Genomic DNA, 16055 nt, shown 5'->3' on the forward strand with positions numbered 1-16055 from the left:
AAAGTAGCTTCGTTTGCGAGGGTTTTCTAGTGGTGGGGGGGTTTTCTTTTACCCCTTTAACTGTCTTACTTGCTAATGCGGCAGCAGACCCGATTTATAGAGTATTTAAATCGTACCGGTAGTGGGATAGTATGATGCAGAATTCAAATCGAGCAGCTTGCTTATTTAGGATCAATTTCATCAAATCGAAACGAGATTTCTTTGTTGTCTGTATTGGTGGCCAAAAAGACTTACTTTTTTATTTGTTCTTAAAATGATTAACATTACTATCGAAAAAAGAGAATGTTTGCAAAGGCTTCGATGACTTCAATGTGCCATATTCACATTGTCTCTTTACTAATGACTGTCGACTGATTAATAATTGCACAATGTTTTAACACAAAAAAAAAATGATTTCCCAGTATGTGACTCAGAGCAGCTAGAAATTACCGTGATTCATTGCACAATTACAATCTAACAAATGGAATGTTTCATCAGGCGAGAAGTCACACATTGCACTTGTTGCACTTGTTTTCCGTTTTTGATTAAAAAAACTGACTTTTTCATAATATTTAAAAATAATATGATAATTATACTTAATAAAATAAACATAAAATACTTTAAACATTGCCATTTTGCTGTAAAGCGGAAACTGATAAACCCTACAGCTTATAACACTTAAATAAGAGAATAACACGTGAAAGCTTGAAGATATCTTGAAGTTTTTTTTTACAAAACAGCCGATGGCGACGGTAAAATGAAAGAACCTCAAAAACGCCATGTTATGAGCCGCCATGTTTTTCAGAAATATTTTGCACCTTGAATACTTACATTTGTTTAATAACATTTATAAAAAATTGCAACAATTTACAACAAAAACAAACAAAAACACTGTTTTTGGGTATTTTAAAAACTGTTTTTAAAAACTTTTATTAATATACTCTACAGCTGGAAAAATGCGTCCATCGTAGGATTGTACTACGGGAACCTTGAAATCGTTTAATTATTTTTAAATTCATCTATAGTACTTTGAGTGGCATGGCTATCATATATGATAGCCAGTTATGTTTCCTGAGATGCCATGACTATCATATATGATAGCCAAGAATAATTGAACAATTCAATGATTGAAGAATAATAATTCTTATTATTTTGTAACATATTGGGCGTATTATCATGAAATTTTGCTACAAGATCAACAAAATGATAAATAACTTTGTAATGTATGCTTTTTTGGAAATTTCTTGTGTTTTCCTTTTTATACCATAATTCATAAATACCTATGAATGGTCGAAAATCGAGAATATAAATGCAAAATAACAATTCCATTGATCAAATGTAGTGCAGCCACATATATTTTAGTGAATTGTGTAATGTGAGTTTTCAAACCGTCTAATTTAGAGCAGATATTAGATAGAATATTATCTAAATGTCAACATACGTTGTTATAAAAAAAACTTTGCATAACATTAAACTGTTATTTTTGTGATTAAATGATCAAAATCAAAACAATGAAAATATAACAAGAAAGCAACCTTAATTGTATAAATAATCATTATTTTCATCATTGTTTAGATTGTTTACATTCAGTAACACTTCCCTGGGTTTGGCACTAAATCTGGCCCTGGGATAAACAAAAATGGTCGGGCACTCAAAATGATAAACATTATTTGGAATATTTTCTGAAGTGATTCAAGAGCTGTTCTTTTTAATAATCAATTTTATAATTGATATCAGCTACTATAGCATAATACTACACGTCAATTTTAACCAAATTTTAACCACTTGGTTTTATATTGAGCTTTGGAATTGAATATGTATGTTGTATGTAATGTTTTAAAATATTTTACCTTAATAATTTACACTACTAAGGGCTGTCTTATTACTCTTCTGTACAGCCTGAGACCAACCATACATTTAATAAGGCCCACCTTAAATGAATACTGTTTAGCAGTCCTACCTCAACCAACGTTGTTGAGCATTGAAGATAAATATTCTTTTCAATATACGTCGACTCTTCTACCACTTCTACCGTCGACAATTTCTACCTCCATTGCTGTTACAGACTCATCTAGTCTAAAAATATAAACTAACGCACGCATTCTGTAGCATAAAATGAAAAAAAGGCGTGCAAACAGAACGATTTAATTAGTTGTTGCAGTTGCAATCGTCGATCAAAGACCGCCATAGACGGGCTGCCCGCTGCTTCTCTGCCTGCTCTTTGCAAAATCGATCATCGAACGACGATCAGAAAACGCAGGGCTTTGGCACAATGCGGCACATGTGGCACACTCGACAGTCGGCTGGGGGACTGGGAGTTCCTGCGAGACAAGTGCCTTGTGTGTAGCGTGAGACAGATTCGACATCCGGCGGTGGCTCATTCGCCCCATTTTAGGACCGAGATGCCTTACCCGGTATGGGCATTCCGCAGCAGCAGCAGCAACAGCAGCAGCAAATGCGTGATGTTTAGAAGTAAATCATGAAGTGGGAGGGGTGTGGGGGCAAGATACAACATGTGTGTGCGACGAGCAAGTTTTGCTTTTTATCTTTCCCATGCACTTGTAGCTTATGCTCACTACATGCCGCGACGGTCTGCCATCTCTCCGACCGTGCCCATGGTTTGGGGACAGCTGTGTGAATGGAGCATCCAGCCGCGAGCGCTGTTCGCCAATGCCTCGGGTTTCCGAAGGGGTACCGATCCTTGCAAACAGTGAAAAGGTTCACAAAGGGCACGAAAGCACCCATGGCGCGGGGGGTCGCGATACACCAGACGCAGTCGTCTGCTATCCAGGCCGACACCGACCGACACGTCCGCTCTCGTGCTCAGTCTTACTGCAACTGGACGCGGCACCAGTAGCGCTCACACACGCCGAGCGCACTTTTCTCACCCGAAAAGACCGGGCCGTTGTGTGTACAACGTTCTAACATTACGCGAAGTGCAACATATTCGCTCGAAAGCGGTGCTGGGAAATGGTGTAAACGGTAGCATAGGTGGAAAATTCCCCCACCCCACCGGCACGCAAGAGCGAAACGTGTAGAAGCAACAGTAGTGAACGCGCCACTTTTCGCGCGACAGTTTATTAAAAGAATCGCGGTCAGTGTTGGCGGGTGAAAATACAATTTTTGGCATCGCTGTGCCGCCCGTTGGGTTAACCGTTGTGGCGGACGACACCACGCACCAAGTGGGTAAACGCTAAGTGGGTTAGTTAGTGCACGCGACGCGACGCTCGAAAGGGACGGTTCCATGTTGAGGGGTTTAGCATAGCCGGAGTGCTTGGGGAGGAAGGCGTTAGAGGGTACTGGTGGTCAATCCAATCCCATGGCCGAATCAAAAGTGACGTTCGACATCTCGTGGCCTGCTCGAGCGGCTCGGATGAAGCGACCTTAGCACGATTTTGTGCTTGTGCCCGTTCTGAAATCGACACCCGTACACGTGAGGAGACGCCGTGTATAACCAACCAGCCTCAAGGAAGCGCGAGCGCGTGATAGTTTCTGTGATAGTTACCCGATAGTCGGCCGACTGCATATCCCTGCACCGCATACCCCATTCAATATGGTCACCGCAAGGAGGGCAATGGGAACGCTAGCTTTAGTTCGATCATTAGCGATAGCGTCACTGCTCTTACTGTTAGTAATTGCAATACCATTGGAAGGATTAAAAAATCATCAAACACATCATCATCGCCTTCGACACGATGATGGCATCGATGGAAATGTACTGTCGCACAAGGGTAAGTTCGTATTTTTCCTTTCTCCCCCCTTGCCTGTCGTTTACAGCTCTTATCAAACCGGACTTGACTACGATTAGCGCGGCTTTTGTTTACTTCATTTTTTGTGCAAACATATAAACGCTCATTAAAACCGACTCGACATCTCCCGCGATGTAATAGAATTAAAGACCCGGCAGGGTCGTCGGATTGGACTATATGTTGGTCTTGAGGGTTGGTGCGTCGCTTGCGGTGCGTGCGAGCTTCCGCTAGCGATAAGACGAGAACTATTTACTGCGAATACTATCAACGGCGACCGCAGGGAACGAACAGCATCAACCTGCTTGCTTGCTTGCTCCGTCTTGCCTAGACGGATGCAGTTTGGGAAGGAACGAGAAAGCCTATTGATTTTGTTCCTTGGTGCTGATTAAACATAAACGGATGCTGCACATTGCTCTTGGCTCGAGCGCACAAGGGATGCGTTATGGAGATTGAGAGACTAATAAATGAATCTAATTGGGTTCCGTTCTATATATAAATAGAGAACGCACAGTAAGCAATACAGAAATACATGCATTGGAAACCAAGGCAATAGGCATCGTTTACAAAAAAGTTGCAAAAGTAGTTCGATTTACTGTAACAAACATAATTTAAAATGTTAAATATTCATACAATATTTTTTATAAAGTTTCTATATAATTTTTCATTCTAATTTTTGCTATATTTCTTCTAACATGATCACTTAGTCTTCCATAATAAAATAAGAGAAAAAAAATCATTTTTTCAAGAGCATTTTAAAAGTTCAATACAACTACAAACAAATAATTATCAGGGTTTTTTTCATAGACCATTTACTTATCTAATAATTGTGGTGCTAATAAGAAAAATAAAAAAAAATAAAAACAATCCAATTATACATCATATTCGGTTTCTTTTGGCACAACAACCGTTTTCGGTCAAGGTCTGCCTGTACTACTAGTATGGGGGCACAGTTCATTCGGGGCTTGAACCCACGACGGGCATGTTGCTAAGTCGTACGCGTTGACCACTGTACGACCAGACCTGCCATACATAATATATCAAAATATTTTTCGTGATATTATTACTACTAAACTAACAAATACATTTCATTTATCGAATTCCAACTTATCCTAGTTTATCTTAAAATTATTTTTACTCCAAGCTGGAGCTGATGAGTTTTTGCACATTCGTGTGCATAATATGCTATTACAGATATATCGTGCTTTATTGAACTCTGTTTTTGTTACGTACACGAAGTACAATTAAAATGATCAAATGCTTTCTTTCGAGCAATTTCAAGTAATTTAAATTATTTTTATTTAAATATTTATGCTTTGTTTTCAATATGTGATCGATCGTTTGCAATCAGCAACGATCTTTATCTGACCAGCTAGCAAAACCCGATGCCATTCAAACCGGTACCTTTGAATTCTCCTTATTTTATTATGCTAATGATGCCGATCGTACCGGAAGTGCCACTGATGTGGTGGGGAGAGGATGGGGGTGGTTACTACCGTTTCCGGTGCGGTGCTGTTGTTTCATACACAAGTGCACCACACGACCCGATATAGGCCTTCCCGATGAGTAATGGTCGATGGAGAAGAAGAAAGAACACTCCCTCACACAAACACACCAGCACCGTTCTTACAGCACCTCTCTGATCTGATGTGCCTTTAACGGACGTTTGTCTTTGAACAAGATGCCAGCTAAAATTAAAAACATCTTCATCTTCGGCGTATCTCAAGTACGGCTCGAGCACAGAGCACCTAAAGTGGCCAGCTGATGGTTTGCAGACGACGGCCTGCCCCGGCTCGTGGCATCTCGGTACCATCCACGCAATGGATGATTTACACCGAAACCGATTACCGAAACTCGACTGCAACACACACACCCTTTGAAGCGCTTATGCTGCGGGCAGCCAACCGGGCGCCTCCGCTGGGAGGGTTTGCATTTCATCAACACTCGAACGCAAACTTACTGGCCCGTGCTGCCGTTGCTGCCATTGACACATTTTCTCGGGAAAAGTGTTTCCAACAGTCGAAACAAAAAAAAAAAGGACTGCCAAAAACTCTGGGGGCTTACAGTCACTCTATCATCATCGCCACCGACACCGAGTCCGCAAGGAGCAGTTGGCCATCTGCTGCTTGGAATGTAAAGCTCACGCCCAAAACGCCCTGCCAACACATTGAATGTCACCAGCTGCACTCCCAAAAGCGGTCCTTTCGACCGCAGGGATATTTGGTGTAGTAGTAATCTGCTTTGTTGTTGTTGTTGTTGTTGTATCCATCCACCCCCTTATAGGGACAAGGGACAGAAGGCAAGCAGCTGGTGCTGGTGCCTTCATTTGCGCGAAAGCAACCGACAAATTCATTCGCCCGAACTTATTGACTCCGCAAAGAACTGAAGCGTGGAATGTGTTTTCGTTCTTTGCTCCCCGCATCGCAACTTGTTCGCTCAGCAGTAGCAGTAGCAGCAACAGCAGGATAATAACAATATTGATAATGCAAACACTAAACTTCGCTGCAATCAAAGCTCTCTCCCCAAGCACGAATGGTTTACGATCAGCTGTTGTTGTTTTATCTGCTCTCGCTAAGGGACGATCTGTCTTTCTTTTCTACTTTGCTGTTTGTGCTGGTTGCGCGCGCGTGAATAAGTGGGTGAAATATGGGTTGTGTGTGTTTTTTTTTTGTCTTCGGAATTGGTTTGATAGTACGTGAGCGCCCGTCAAAGGCGCTTGTGCACAGCACATGGGATCGAGGCAGGCGGCGGAAAAAGCACGTGCTGCACATGACGATTGGGCTGGACGGCGTCTAGCCAGCCGATTCGCGCGCGTAATGAGACGCGATTCTGACGAACAAGCACGCAAAGAGAAAGTTTCGTACAGTCGTCATACAGTCATTTCGGTACGGCGGACGCAAAGCCGGCGAGAAACTTGAACTTTGCCAACAACGGCAGGACGTCTTTCTCGGTCGTCTTCGGTCTAGTCATGAAGGGGGGGGGGGGGGGGGAGGATCTAGCGGAGCATCTGGTTCTGATCTGCACTGTTTGTAACATTTTTCTGCGTATTCTATTCTAGCTATGCTGTGGGGTGAAGTGTGTGATGCCGTGTAGGCGTTGCTGACCTAGACAGGTTGAATCATCGGACAAGTAGAGTTGGTGAACATGTTAGTGCTTATACTGATTGGAAGCAAAAGCAAACTATGACTATGGAAATTAGAAAAAGACCATTTATTAAAGCTTATTTAACCAAACATACAAAAGAAGACGCAGAAGCAGCAATATTTGATAAAACTGACGTTGTTTTACAAATTGTGTATTGCAATTTTATTACTTTGCTCTGTATTTTTTAATCAAATGTTCGATTCTTATATGAATTATATTAAAAATTTGAATTACAAACATCAGTTACTCACACTTCATGTATTACATTATTACATTATTCGTAACTTATTGTTTATAATATTTATATTTTTTAACGTATATAAATATTATTTTTAGATCCTATTCCTGCCAGACAATGTCTACTTAACGGCCATGTCACTGAAAAAAAAAACGCCCAAAAATAGAACCTCCCGTTTCAAATCTCCGCCCACGCCAGACAGCAACAAAAAAAAGAAGTCAATTCTACCCGTTCGCGTGCCTTCATCAGGGCAATAAAACTGACCTAAACTGCAACGAAAATGTAGCACAACATTAAATGCACCACCCACCCATCCTCTCCCGCGTGGCAAATCTCAAATCAATCGAAGTGCATTCATAACACTTGGCGTATCCATACCATTTACGCTAACTGTGCTAACGCGGTGAAACATGTGGACAAGACACACACACACGGTGCAACAACAAAAAAACAAAAGTCTGTCTCAGAAAACGATTTGTTTATACACAATTGGGGATTCGCTTTTTGGTTTGATTGTTTTTGCTCGATTTTATGAGCCGTCGGGGTGTCTTTTTTGCTGTTAGTTAGTTTGAACGTAATTCAATCTGCTTTGTTTCGTCCGTTTTCTACCCTCCCACGGATTCTCATCGGTTGCAAAACAGCTGATTGCGAATCAGAAAATCCCTCCCGGTGCGATGAGTGTCGCTCAACTCACGCTCTGCTCACGTTTCACTTGTAGTGAGCAGTCCATCTCATGCATTGAAGCTCGCACTTCTCAGCGTGAGAGAAGCACCCTTGTCTCACAAAACCATTTGATGCTCTCGCATTCGCAATCATCAAACTGCAATAAAACTTTAGCCTCCCAGTGCGCACGGAGAAAGGGGCGGATGATGCAAAGGCGGTGAATGCAAGCTGTTTCCACACCGTTCCAGGCTCATCGTTGCAGGCGACCGAATAGACAACAAAGGGCTCAGAACGTAGTTCGAGGTTTTACTTGTTGTTGTTGTTGTTGTTGTTGTTCGTCTTGCTGCTAGCAGTTGGCTTAAGTCTCCACTTTATTGGTGACATAGTGCCGGCTCGAAGGTTCACAGTTTGGCAGCTCCAGTGTTCTAAATGTGAAAATTGCACCGACCAAGTTTCTGCTAGTCACGCACGGGGTCGCCATGTGGCACTAAGGCACTAAGGGACAATGAAGCTTCATTTATGCAAAGCTGGTTTTTGAAATATGAATTTTTACATAAAACAGATTTAAATTGTAAAATTAGTAAAATTCTCAATGTGTGCCCATTTTAACAACTGAGCTTTAACTTTGCACACATGTCAGCATCATAAAAGCTTACATTCCATGTAAAACTTTCCCCCACTCCTCTCCCCTTTTGTTCGCATTTCTTCCCCAAACGTGTACCACCAACTCAAACACGTATGTGAGCTGCTTAATCGACAGGGTGCTTTTTATTACATTCTTAAACTCTTGCAATTAAACTGAAATGTCTTCTTGAGCTGTGTGTTTTTAATTTACCTTCAAATTGCTTCCACACCCCACCCTCTTCCAGCTAGCAGCGCCGGTGAAGGAGTCGCTAATCCAATCTATCCGCTGCTGGTACCGTCCCAGCAGCAGGACACTGCCACACTGACCTACAACGACGGTGGCAAGGTCACCATTGTGCCACTGATCCAGAGTCACGGTCGACCGGCAGCCGGCACCGACTGTCAGTATTATCGGGAGGCAACGCGAGCCCACACCCGACACAACGACGATCGAACGAGCACCGAACTTGTAAGCTGTGATGGCCGGATCCGGGGGACGGTACGCCTACCGGAAGGAACGTTCCGTATCGAGTACAATGCCACCGCTGGGGTTCATTTTGTAAAAAGGTAACGCGTGGTATAATATGTGCAATTCTTGAAATATTTTCATTGTTTACTGTATTTGCTTTGTTTTGTGTCGTAACCAGACTGAAAGATCCGCAACGCCGACCGCTGGTTGGACGGCAGCGTACCAAACGGAATCATCTCAGCACGATCAAGGGTCCGTACCAGGCAAACGCTCACTCAAGCTACGTTGAGCTGCTGCTGGTTGCCGACAATTCGCTGTTCCGAAAGCTGGACCAGGACATGTGGCAGGTGTATCATTACTGTGCGAGTCTCGTTAACCATATCAATATGGTAAGTATGCTCAATAGATTATAGCAATAGATGATAGGAAGGAAGCAATCGAAGATAATAGTTCAGGAAAATGGTATACCAAATTTGTACAAATTTGATAAAAATTAGTAGTGAACCCTGAAAACTAAACTGAAAAATTGAATGGATACCAGTCCTGGATTGATTCCCAACTCATATCGATCCTGGATCCTGGATCCTGCACCAATACCATTCCTGGAAGATTCTACACTTCACTACAACGAACTAAACTTCAATAAATCTCAGAGTCATGGAACTGATTGTGATCCTGTCCCAGTTTAAGAACCGATACAGTACTTATTCCGAGGATAAAAATTGGCGTGACTCATTCATGTAGAAGCCACTTAAGTAGTTAGGAACTAATAACTAATGTTGTCGCGCTCTTGCTAGATTGTTTATAGAAATTATTTGAAACAATTAAATAATACATTCACAAAGTTTGAAACGTGGCACAAATATGTATAGGTTGTTTTGAGCTATTGTTCAGATTTGTATTTCGGATAAAGAGTATGTTTCAGTCCTACAGAGTCAGTGGGATAACAGATTTAGGTGCCCAAAACATTGTAGTTTATATTTACCGTAAATTGAAACATTATTTTGAAGAAACGAAACAAGCCAAATGTTAGATCTACGGATTTTCACTGTCTATCCCTCTCCGTCTTTCTTTCTCCCTCAGCTATACAATCCACTTAACATCTACATCGCTCTCACAGACGTCGTGGTGTGGAAGGATACGGACCGCATCAACGTGTCGACGCGTGCAGAAGAAACTCTCAACAGCTTCCTGGCCTACCGATCCAGCGTACTGTTGCACGATCATCCGCACGATCATGCCCAGCTGCTGACGACGATCGAGTTTAAGGACAATGTAATCGGCAAGGCCAAAGTGGGCGGCATGTGCTCGGACCGCAGCTCAGGTGCAATCGTGCGCGTGCACACGGACGATGTGGGCGTACAGGCGAGCACGCTGGCCCACGAGATGGGCCACAGCTTCACGATGGAGCACGATGAGGACGGCGACTGTGCCTGTCCGGATCGGAAGTGCATCATGACGCGGACGGTGACGGGCCTTACGCTGCAGCACTGGAGTAACTGTAGCCTGCAGCAGCTTTCGACCGCGCTCGGCCGGGGGCTGCATCACTGCCTTTCGAACCGTCCGTCCCAGCTGGCGTTCGAGAGCTGCGGCAATGGGTTCGTGGAGTCGGGCGAGGAGTGCGACTGTGGGCTGGAGGAGGCCTGCGAGAATCGGTGCTGCGACGCACGAACGTGCCGGTTGCGTGAAGGTGCCCAGTGTGCGACGGGCGAGTGCTGTGATCTGGAGACGTGCCAGTTGCGCGAACCGGCCGTACCGTGCCGGGGGCAGCGGGGCGAATGTGATCTGCCCGAGTACTGTACCGGGCGGTCGGAGTACTGCCCGCCGGATGTGCATCGGCGCGATACGGAACCGTGTGCTGGCGGCGAGGCACACTGCATGGCGGGCCGGTGTCGGACGCGAACGGATCAGTGCAGGGCGCTCTGGGGACCCTCGGGACATGCGGCCAGCGAAGCGTGCTACGAGGCGAATACGAAGGGCATCAAGTACGGTAACTGTGGGTACGAGGGCCGGCCGGCCGAGAGCTTCCGCAAGTGTGCGCCGGCGGATGTGCAGTGTGGGCTGCTGTTCTGCCACCATCACAAAGCGGACGAGGAGCTCGAGCTGGGCGAATACAATGGTGACTCGCGGTACAGTGTGCAGAAGGGCAATGAGACGATGCGGCACGTGCTGTGCCGTTCGGCGTACGTCGATCTGGGCGAGGGACAGGGCCGCCATCCGGCCTTTGTACCGGACGGGTCACCGTGCGGCGAGGGGCGGATGTGTTACAGACAGCGGTGTGAAAGTGTCGAACGATTGAACGCGTGGGGCATTGGAGGTAAAGTGTGTGCGCACGGCTGCTTTGGACGAGGGGTGTGCAACAGTGAAGGACATTGCCACTGCCAACAAGGATACGATCCGCCGTACTGTGAGCATCAGGGCGTTGGAGGATCGCTTGACAGTGGACCAGCCACTACCGAGACGGGGCTTTGGCGTGACTTGCTAACGTTTGCGGTGCTCACGCTGCTCGGCTGCTCGGTGTTGCTTTTGCTACTGGCCGTCTGCATTCGAAGCTTTCGCAACGGTGGCTTCGCTCCGTCACACTGGGGACGGGGGCACTGGGGCCGTCCGTGCAGGGTGCGTGGTACTAGTATGCGGGAACCGATCAAAACGGCTACCCCAATTGCGTCTCGCGACATATCCCTACCCAAGTACCATTCGTCCACCCGGGACATTAGTGACGATCAGCAGTACCGACCGATCGGAGGAGGATCGTCTTGGGAGCAGCTGGGAACAGGATCGGGCGTACGCGTGCTAGCGGTGCCTCGTTCCCAGCAAGATGGCCGTGAGCCACCACTAACGATCGAGTACCGGATCGTTCCGACCATTCAACGGCATGCACCACTTCCACCAGTCCCTGTCCATCGACAGCGACCATTTTAGCGTGGCTTCCGGTTTGCTCAAACGAAAACTACCAACGAACAATAATCGAAGCTCTCTTTTTAATGTCGTCTTCGTCCCATTTTTAACCATAAGACTAATGTGTAAGACACTAAAGGCAATAAAAAGAACACACCCATCCTTTCTAGTCATATCTGATAAGGGAATGTTCAGGTTCATCAAAGGTACTAAAAACGTTTGTGTACGTGTTGTCAAATTCTTAATTATCCGAAACAACAAAATTTGAGTTTGAGTGATGTGCTTTGAAAAAATGAGACGATTAGTTGAAAAAAAATTCTTTTTATTAATTTATATGACTCTGTTTAAAATGTAAAGATATGTTTAAATTCTAGGGTGCTAGTTAAGTGTTTTTTTTAAGAACTGAATTCCCGTTTGCCCTGGCAATTTACGGAGCATATAAAAAAGACTGATTGTGAACTATTCTCAAGAGTGTAACTGAACTCTTATAAATCTTGGTACTGACATTTAACTCATAATGGCCCTGGAGCAGACATTTAACCCACACCGGCTCTTGAACTGGTCCTGAACCCTATTCCCGAACTAATGCTGATCTCGTATTGTTTCTGGAACTGAGCCTGATGATTTACCGACCCTTGATCTCGAACCTATAACAATTCTGGAACAATTTCCCAATCCATTGCAGAGCTGATCCTGTACCCATTTAGACCCTGGATATAATAACTCCACACTTCGATCTAGGAACTGATACTAAAATCATTTGTACCTTTTTCTGCTCTAAAAACTGTATCTCGACTAGTTTCAGTCCAGGAATGTAACGCAACTCTGTACCTATCCAGGAACCGATACGGTACATCATCTGAGCCAGCAACTAATTCTTCTACCATACTAGTTTATTAACTCGGCAGCAGTTTTGGTGCAATAAAAAAACCTGTTCTAGAACTGTACAAAACGTGATTTCCTATGAAAAAAAAAATGCATAATATAATAGAAAATTGCTCTAAAACCCCTTACAAGGGTGTTGATCCACAAAAGAAATGATACACTTCGTAGATCAGCAAGATGATCTACAAAGAAAAGAAAGACAAGACGAACGGTAAGAAGAACAACTGTAACGCTTAATAACGTAAAGTCGTTACCTCAGTTTATGCTTCTTCATCTCTCTATTTTTGTTTCGCTTTATATTGCATAGGTCCTCTCTCTCACATACAATCTATCTCCCTCTATATATAGCTTACTCTGACAGTTTGTAGTTTTGTTCACTGTGGCACTATGGACAAATGTAACAAACAGAACCAACTATGGAACTTTATTATTTTCTCAAATTTTTATTAGAGAAATTTGAACATTTATATTTAAAATTAATTCACCAAAAATTAATACAGCACATTGCTATTCTATTAAAAATGCAATCTTCAAATTCAAAATCCATAAACCATCAAATTTATTCGAAACGCTTTACATTAAAGTGTTTTTACATACTACTAATGTCAATATTTTTTGTGCAAAATAATATCAAAATGTATAAGCAGTATTGCCTTTCTGAGCCTTTCCTCCCTGAATGAAAAAAGTATCAAAATGTTAATTCTGAAACATTTAACAACCGAACGGACAACGACAAATCAGCCCTGTCTGCAAAGATCCAAATGAAAAAAATCATTCCCTTTCTTTCGCTCGCAATTCAGCCTGTCAACCAGCAACGCCTGTTTCGTGGCCATAATGCACTATGGGCATCACCGTTTTGGCCGCAAGTGGACGACCGTCCACCGTCTGAAGTAGTTGTTTTGTTATTGTTTTTCACCAACTGGAACAGAACGGTCGGATGGGTGTAGCTGCGCGTATTTTCCTCCAACATTTTGCTCTCTAGGAAGCCGTCGCCCTAAGTTCTATTACTCGCGTGAAGAGTAGTTGTGTTTTATTTGTTTCGACTCGCGATTCTTCTGCCGCTGGTCGAGGGCACAAGCTCGTTTCGGGTTTTTTGTTTGTCCAAATCGTGTGTCGCTTTATTTCCTGCCCATGTTTGTGGGGGCTCACGCTGCGGTGCGGCCTCCTTTGTTTCCGTTCTCTCCAGTGCAGTGGTGCTGTTTGTTCACATCGAAGTGTCTTTTTCACAATCGCTCCCGCTCGCTGCTATCTCCGTTTGCGCTAACGAAATGCGTTCGCTGGTATGTTTGTGGTAAAAGTGTTTCGTGCGTGCGTGCTGTGAGTGTGGGTCTATTTTTCTTTTGTTCCTTCCGCGAGCCCATGAGCCAGCAGTAGCCAAGCTGCGTGTCAAATACCGGGAGCAGTGCACGGAAACGCCTCAAGCGAAAAGCTCTTCATAGTAGCAGTTGCGTAGCTCCCCGAAGCGCATTGTTTACCGCACAGTGTGCACAGTTGCGCGAGCGCGCGCCTGTGTGTGTGTGTGTGTGTGTGGGAAGGTTTGTTCTGTGAGCAGAAGCGCCAAGAAGGTTGCTGATGTGCAACGGTAACCGTGTTTGAAGAAGTGCGTGGTCGGCAGAATGCAATCGTTTCCGCTGTGCAGTTCGTTGTAGCGCAATAGTAGTGCGGATCCGGATGCGTCTGCCTGTCTGTGTGCAGTGGGTGCAATTTCGTGAAAACACAATGGATACGGATCGATGCAGCGTACGCGTTGCGTACAGCCGCATGGGCAGTCGACGAACGGCGGCATGTTACAGCGAGTCGCCCTGCACACCGAAGCAGGCACAGCTGGCAGTAGGGCTAAGCGTTAAGCCATGTCGACGACCGCCGCTGGCCGGGCAGCAGCAACAGCGAGCGACCGGCGACGAAGATGAACGCCGAAGGAAGCGAAGAAAATGCTGCACCATCCATTTACGGCAACGTAGCGAGCGAACGCAGCGCATCAACCCACAGGCGTACGGTATTGCTATGGAAACGGGAAAACGGGGGCTTCTCTACAGCCCACCCCAGCGAAAGATCGTTCATCGACGCAGCGCCCTGGTCAGTGCCTGCTGTGTGGGTTTGGTGTTGCTGCATCTCGTTTCGCTGGCTGCAGCAACGCCGCTGTCGATCAAGCCGGATCACCGCTATTGGCAGCCGGTGGCGTCTGCGGGTCGTGCAATGGTGCAGGAGAATTTTGGCACAGGTAAACAACTCACAACATTTATCCCTTTTTTGGATCGCTTTCTTGTTCAAATTATTTTTGTGTTTTAATATTAGAACGGGTGATCGACAGCGTATGATCATCGTTAATGTCGTTGTTGTGCTATTCGCTCACTGATGTAAATGATAAGCATGGGTGTGTGCGTGTGTTCGAGCGACGACCGGATGCCTTGGTTTCGATTATCAACCGACAACTTTTGACCCCATATACACACAAACTTCCTCCATCGAACGAAAGAGTATGATTATTCCAGAATACTGTCTCTGAATAATAATGCAATGCGTGTTCCACATGCAGTGCGTGTGTTGGTGTCTGTGTTTACCAATCGGGCATTTACACGGCAAGAAAGCAGCGGTACAACATTCAGGGATGACCCTGAATTAAGTCATCTGCATCGTGTTTTTGTTAACACGGGTTAGACAAACGGATGCGCTGCAGTTAAATGCATCCTGCAAACATTCCCTCGCCCACGGCTTTGTCTGGGTCCCTGTGGGGACTCCCAGTGCGCTGTGTTTACTTTATCGAATGTCAATAACTGTTATTTCCGTGTTTTGCAATCGATGGTACTGACAGAAAAAAAGCTCATTGATAACAGAGGTCAAGTCTGCGCTTTTCTTTGGAGGCCGCCAGGCCGTCTGCACCAGCGATTGATTATAATCCATCGATGTAGAAAAGAAAAGAGCGTTGACCTAACAGACGTGAACAGTTTTTTTAGTATTAAAACATTAGAATCATATCTTAGACACCCTATATCTTGTATCTGATCCTAAAATTGTTCTATTGAACATTGGATCTATCCAACAGCAAATCCGAATACTTGAAGTTGACATTGAAATTCCAAAATTTAGCATAAAACATTCCCAAGTATTAGGGTGCGTCTACATTTTTCTGCTACCTGTTATTTACTCTTTCAAATTCACTGCCGGTATCTTTGGCAGATTTCCCCCAAGTCAGTGTGTGTATTACTCATAGCTCGCCTGCAACAACCGGCGTGATTTATGATAATACCATAAAATCACGACAGAAATGGGAGCAGCGAGGAGGAAATCGAGGAAAAGAACACGGGACGAAAAAATAAATAAATAAACACATTAAAAATCATTCCCGACCAGCGGAAACTGCTCTCACACACACAGCCACACAAACACATACATACCGTGCAGCAGGGAC

At 44.6% G+C, this 16055-nt stretch overlaps 2 protein-coding genes across 2 annotated transcripts in view; both read left to right on the forward strand.

Annotated features, from left to right (window-relative positions):
* Positions 1–2767: 2767 nt before the first annotated feature.
* Positions 2768–11961, forward strand: LOC121590358 (zinc metalloproteinase-disintegrin-like EoMP06). The gene is made up of 4 exons (XM_041909963.1): positions 2768–3710; positions 8640–8961; positions 9042–9252; positions 9947–11961. Exons 1-4 carry the CDS (start codon positions 3533–3535, stop codon positions 11783–11785), a joined length of 2550 nt encoding a protein of 849 aa, XP_041765897.1. The 5' UTR covers positions 2768–3532; the 3' UTR covers positions 11786–11961.
* Positions 11962–13533: 1572 nt separating this feature from the next.
* Positions 13534–16055, forward strand: part of LOC121588931 — a 35402-nt gene continuing 32880 nt past the window's right edge. The window contains exon 1 of the mRNA XM_041907397.1: positions 13534–14867. Within this exon, the coding sequence (XP_041763331.1) occupies positions 14318–14867 (550 nt within the window). The 5' untranslated portion in view covers positions 13534–14317. The remainder of the gene's footprint in view (positions 14868–16055) is intronic.

This window comes from Anopheles merus, chromosome 2R, assembly GCF_017562075.2.
Source record: "Anopheles merus strain MAF chromosome 2R, AmerM5.1, whole genome shotgun sequence".
NCBI lineage: Eukaryota > Metazoa > Arthropoda > Insecta > Diptera > Culicidae > Anopheles > Anopheles merus.

What these genes read in the sequence shown, in the direction of transcription:
- LOC121590358 (XM_041909963.1), top strand. Translation starts at nt 3,533, where the DNA reads ATGGTCACCGCAAGGAGGGCAATGGGAACGCTAGCTTTAGTTCGATCA. An exon ending in GGGGTTCATTTTGTAAAAAG is followed by an intron (nt 8,962 to 9,041) that starts GTAACGCGTGGT and finishes TGTCGTAACCAG; the next exon opens with ACTGAAAGATCCGCAACGCC. An exon ending in TCGTTAACCATATCAATATG is followed by an intron (nt 9,253 to 9,946) that starts GTAAGTATGCTC and finishes TTTCTCCCTCAG; the next exon opens with CTATACAATCCACTTAACAT.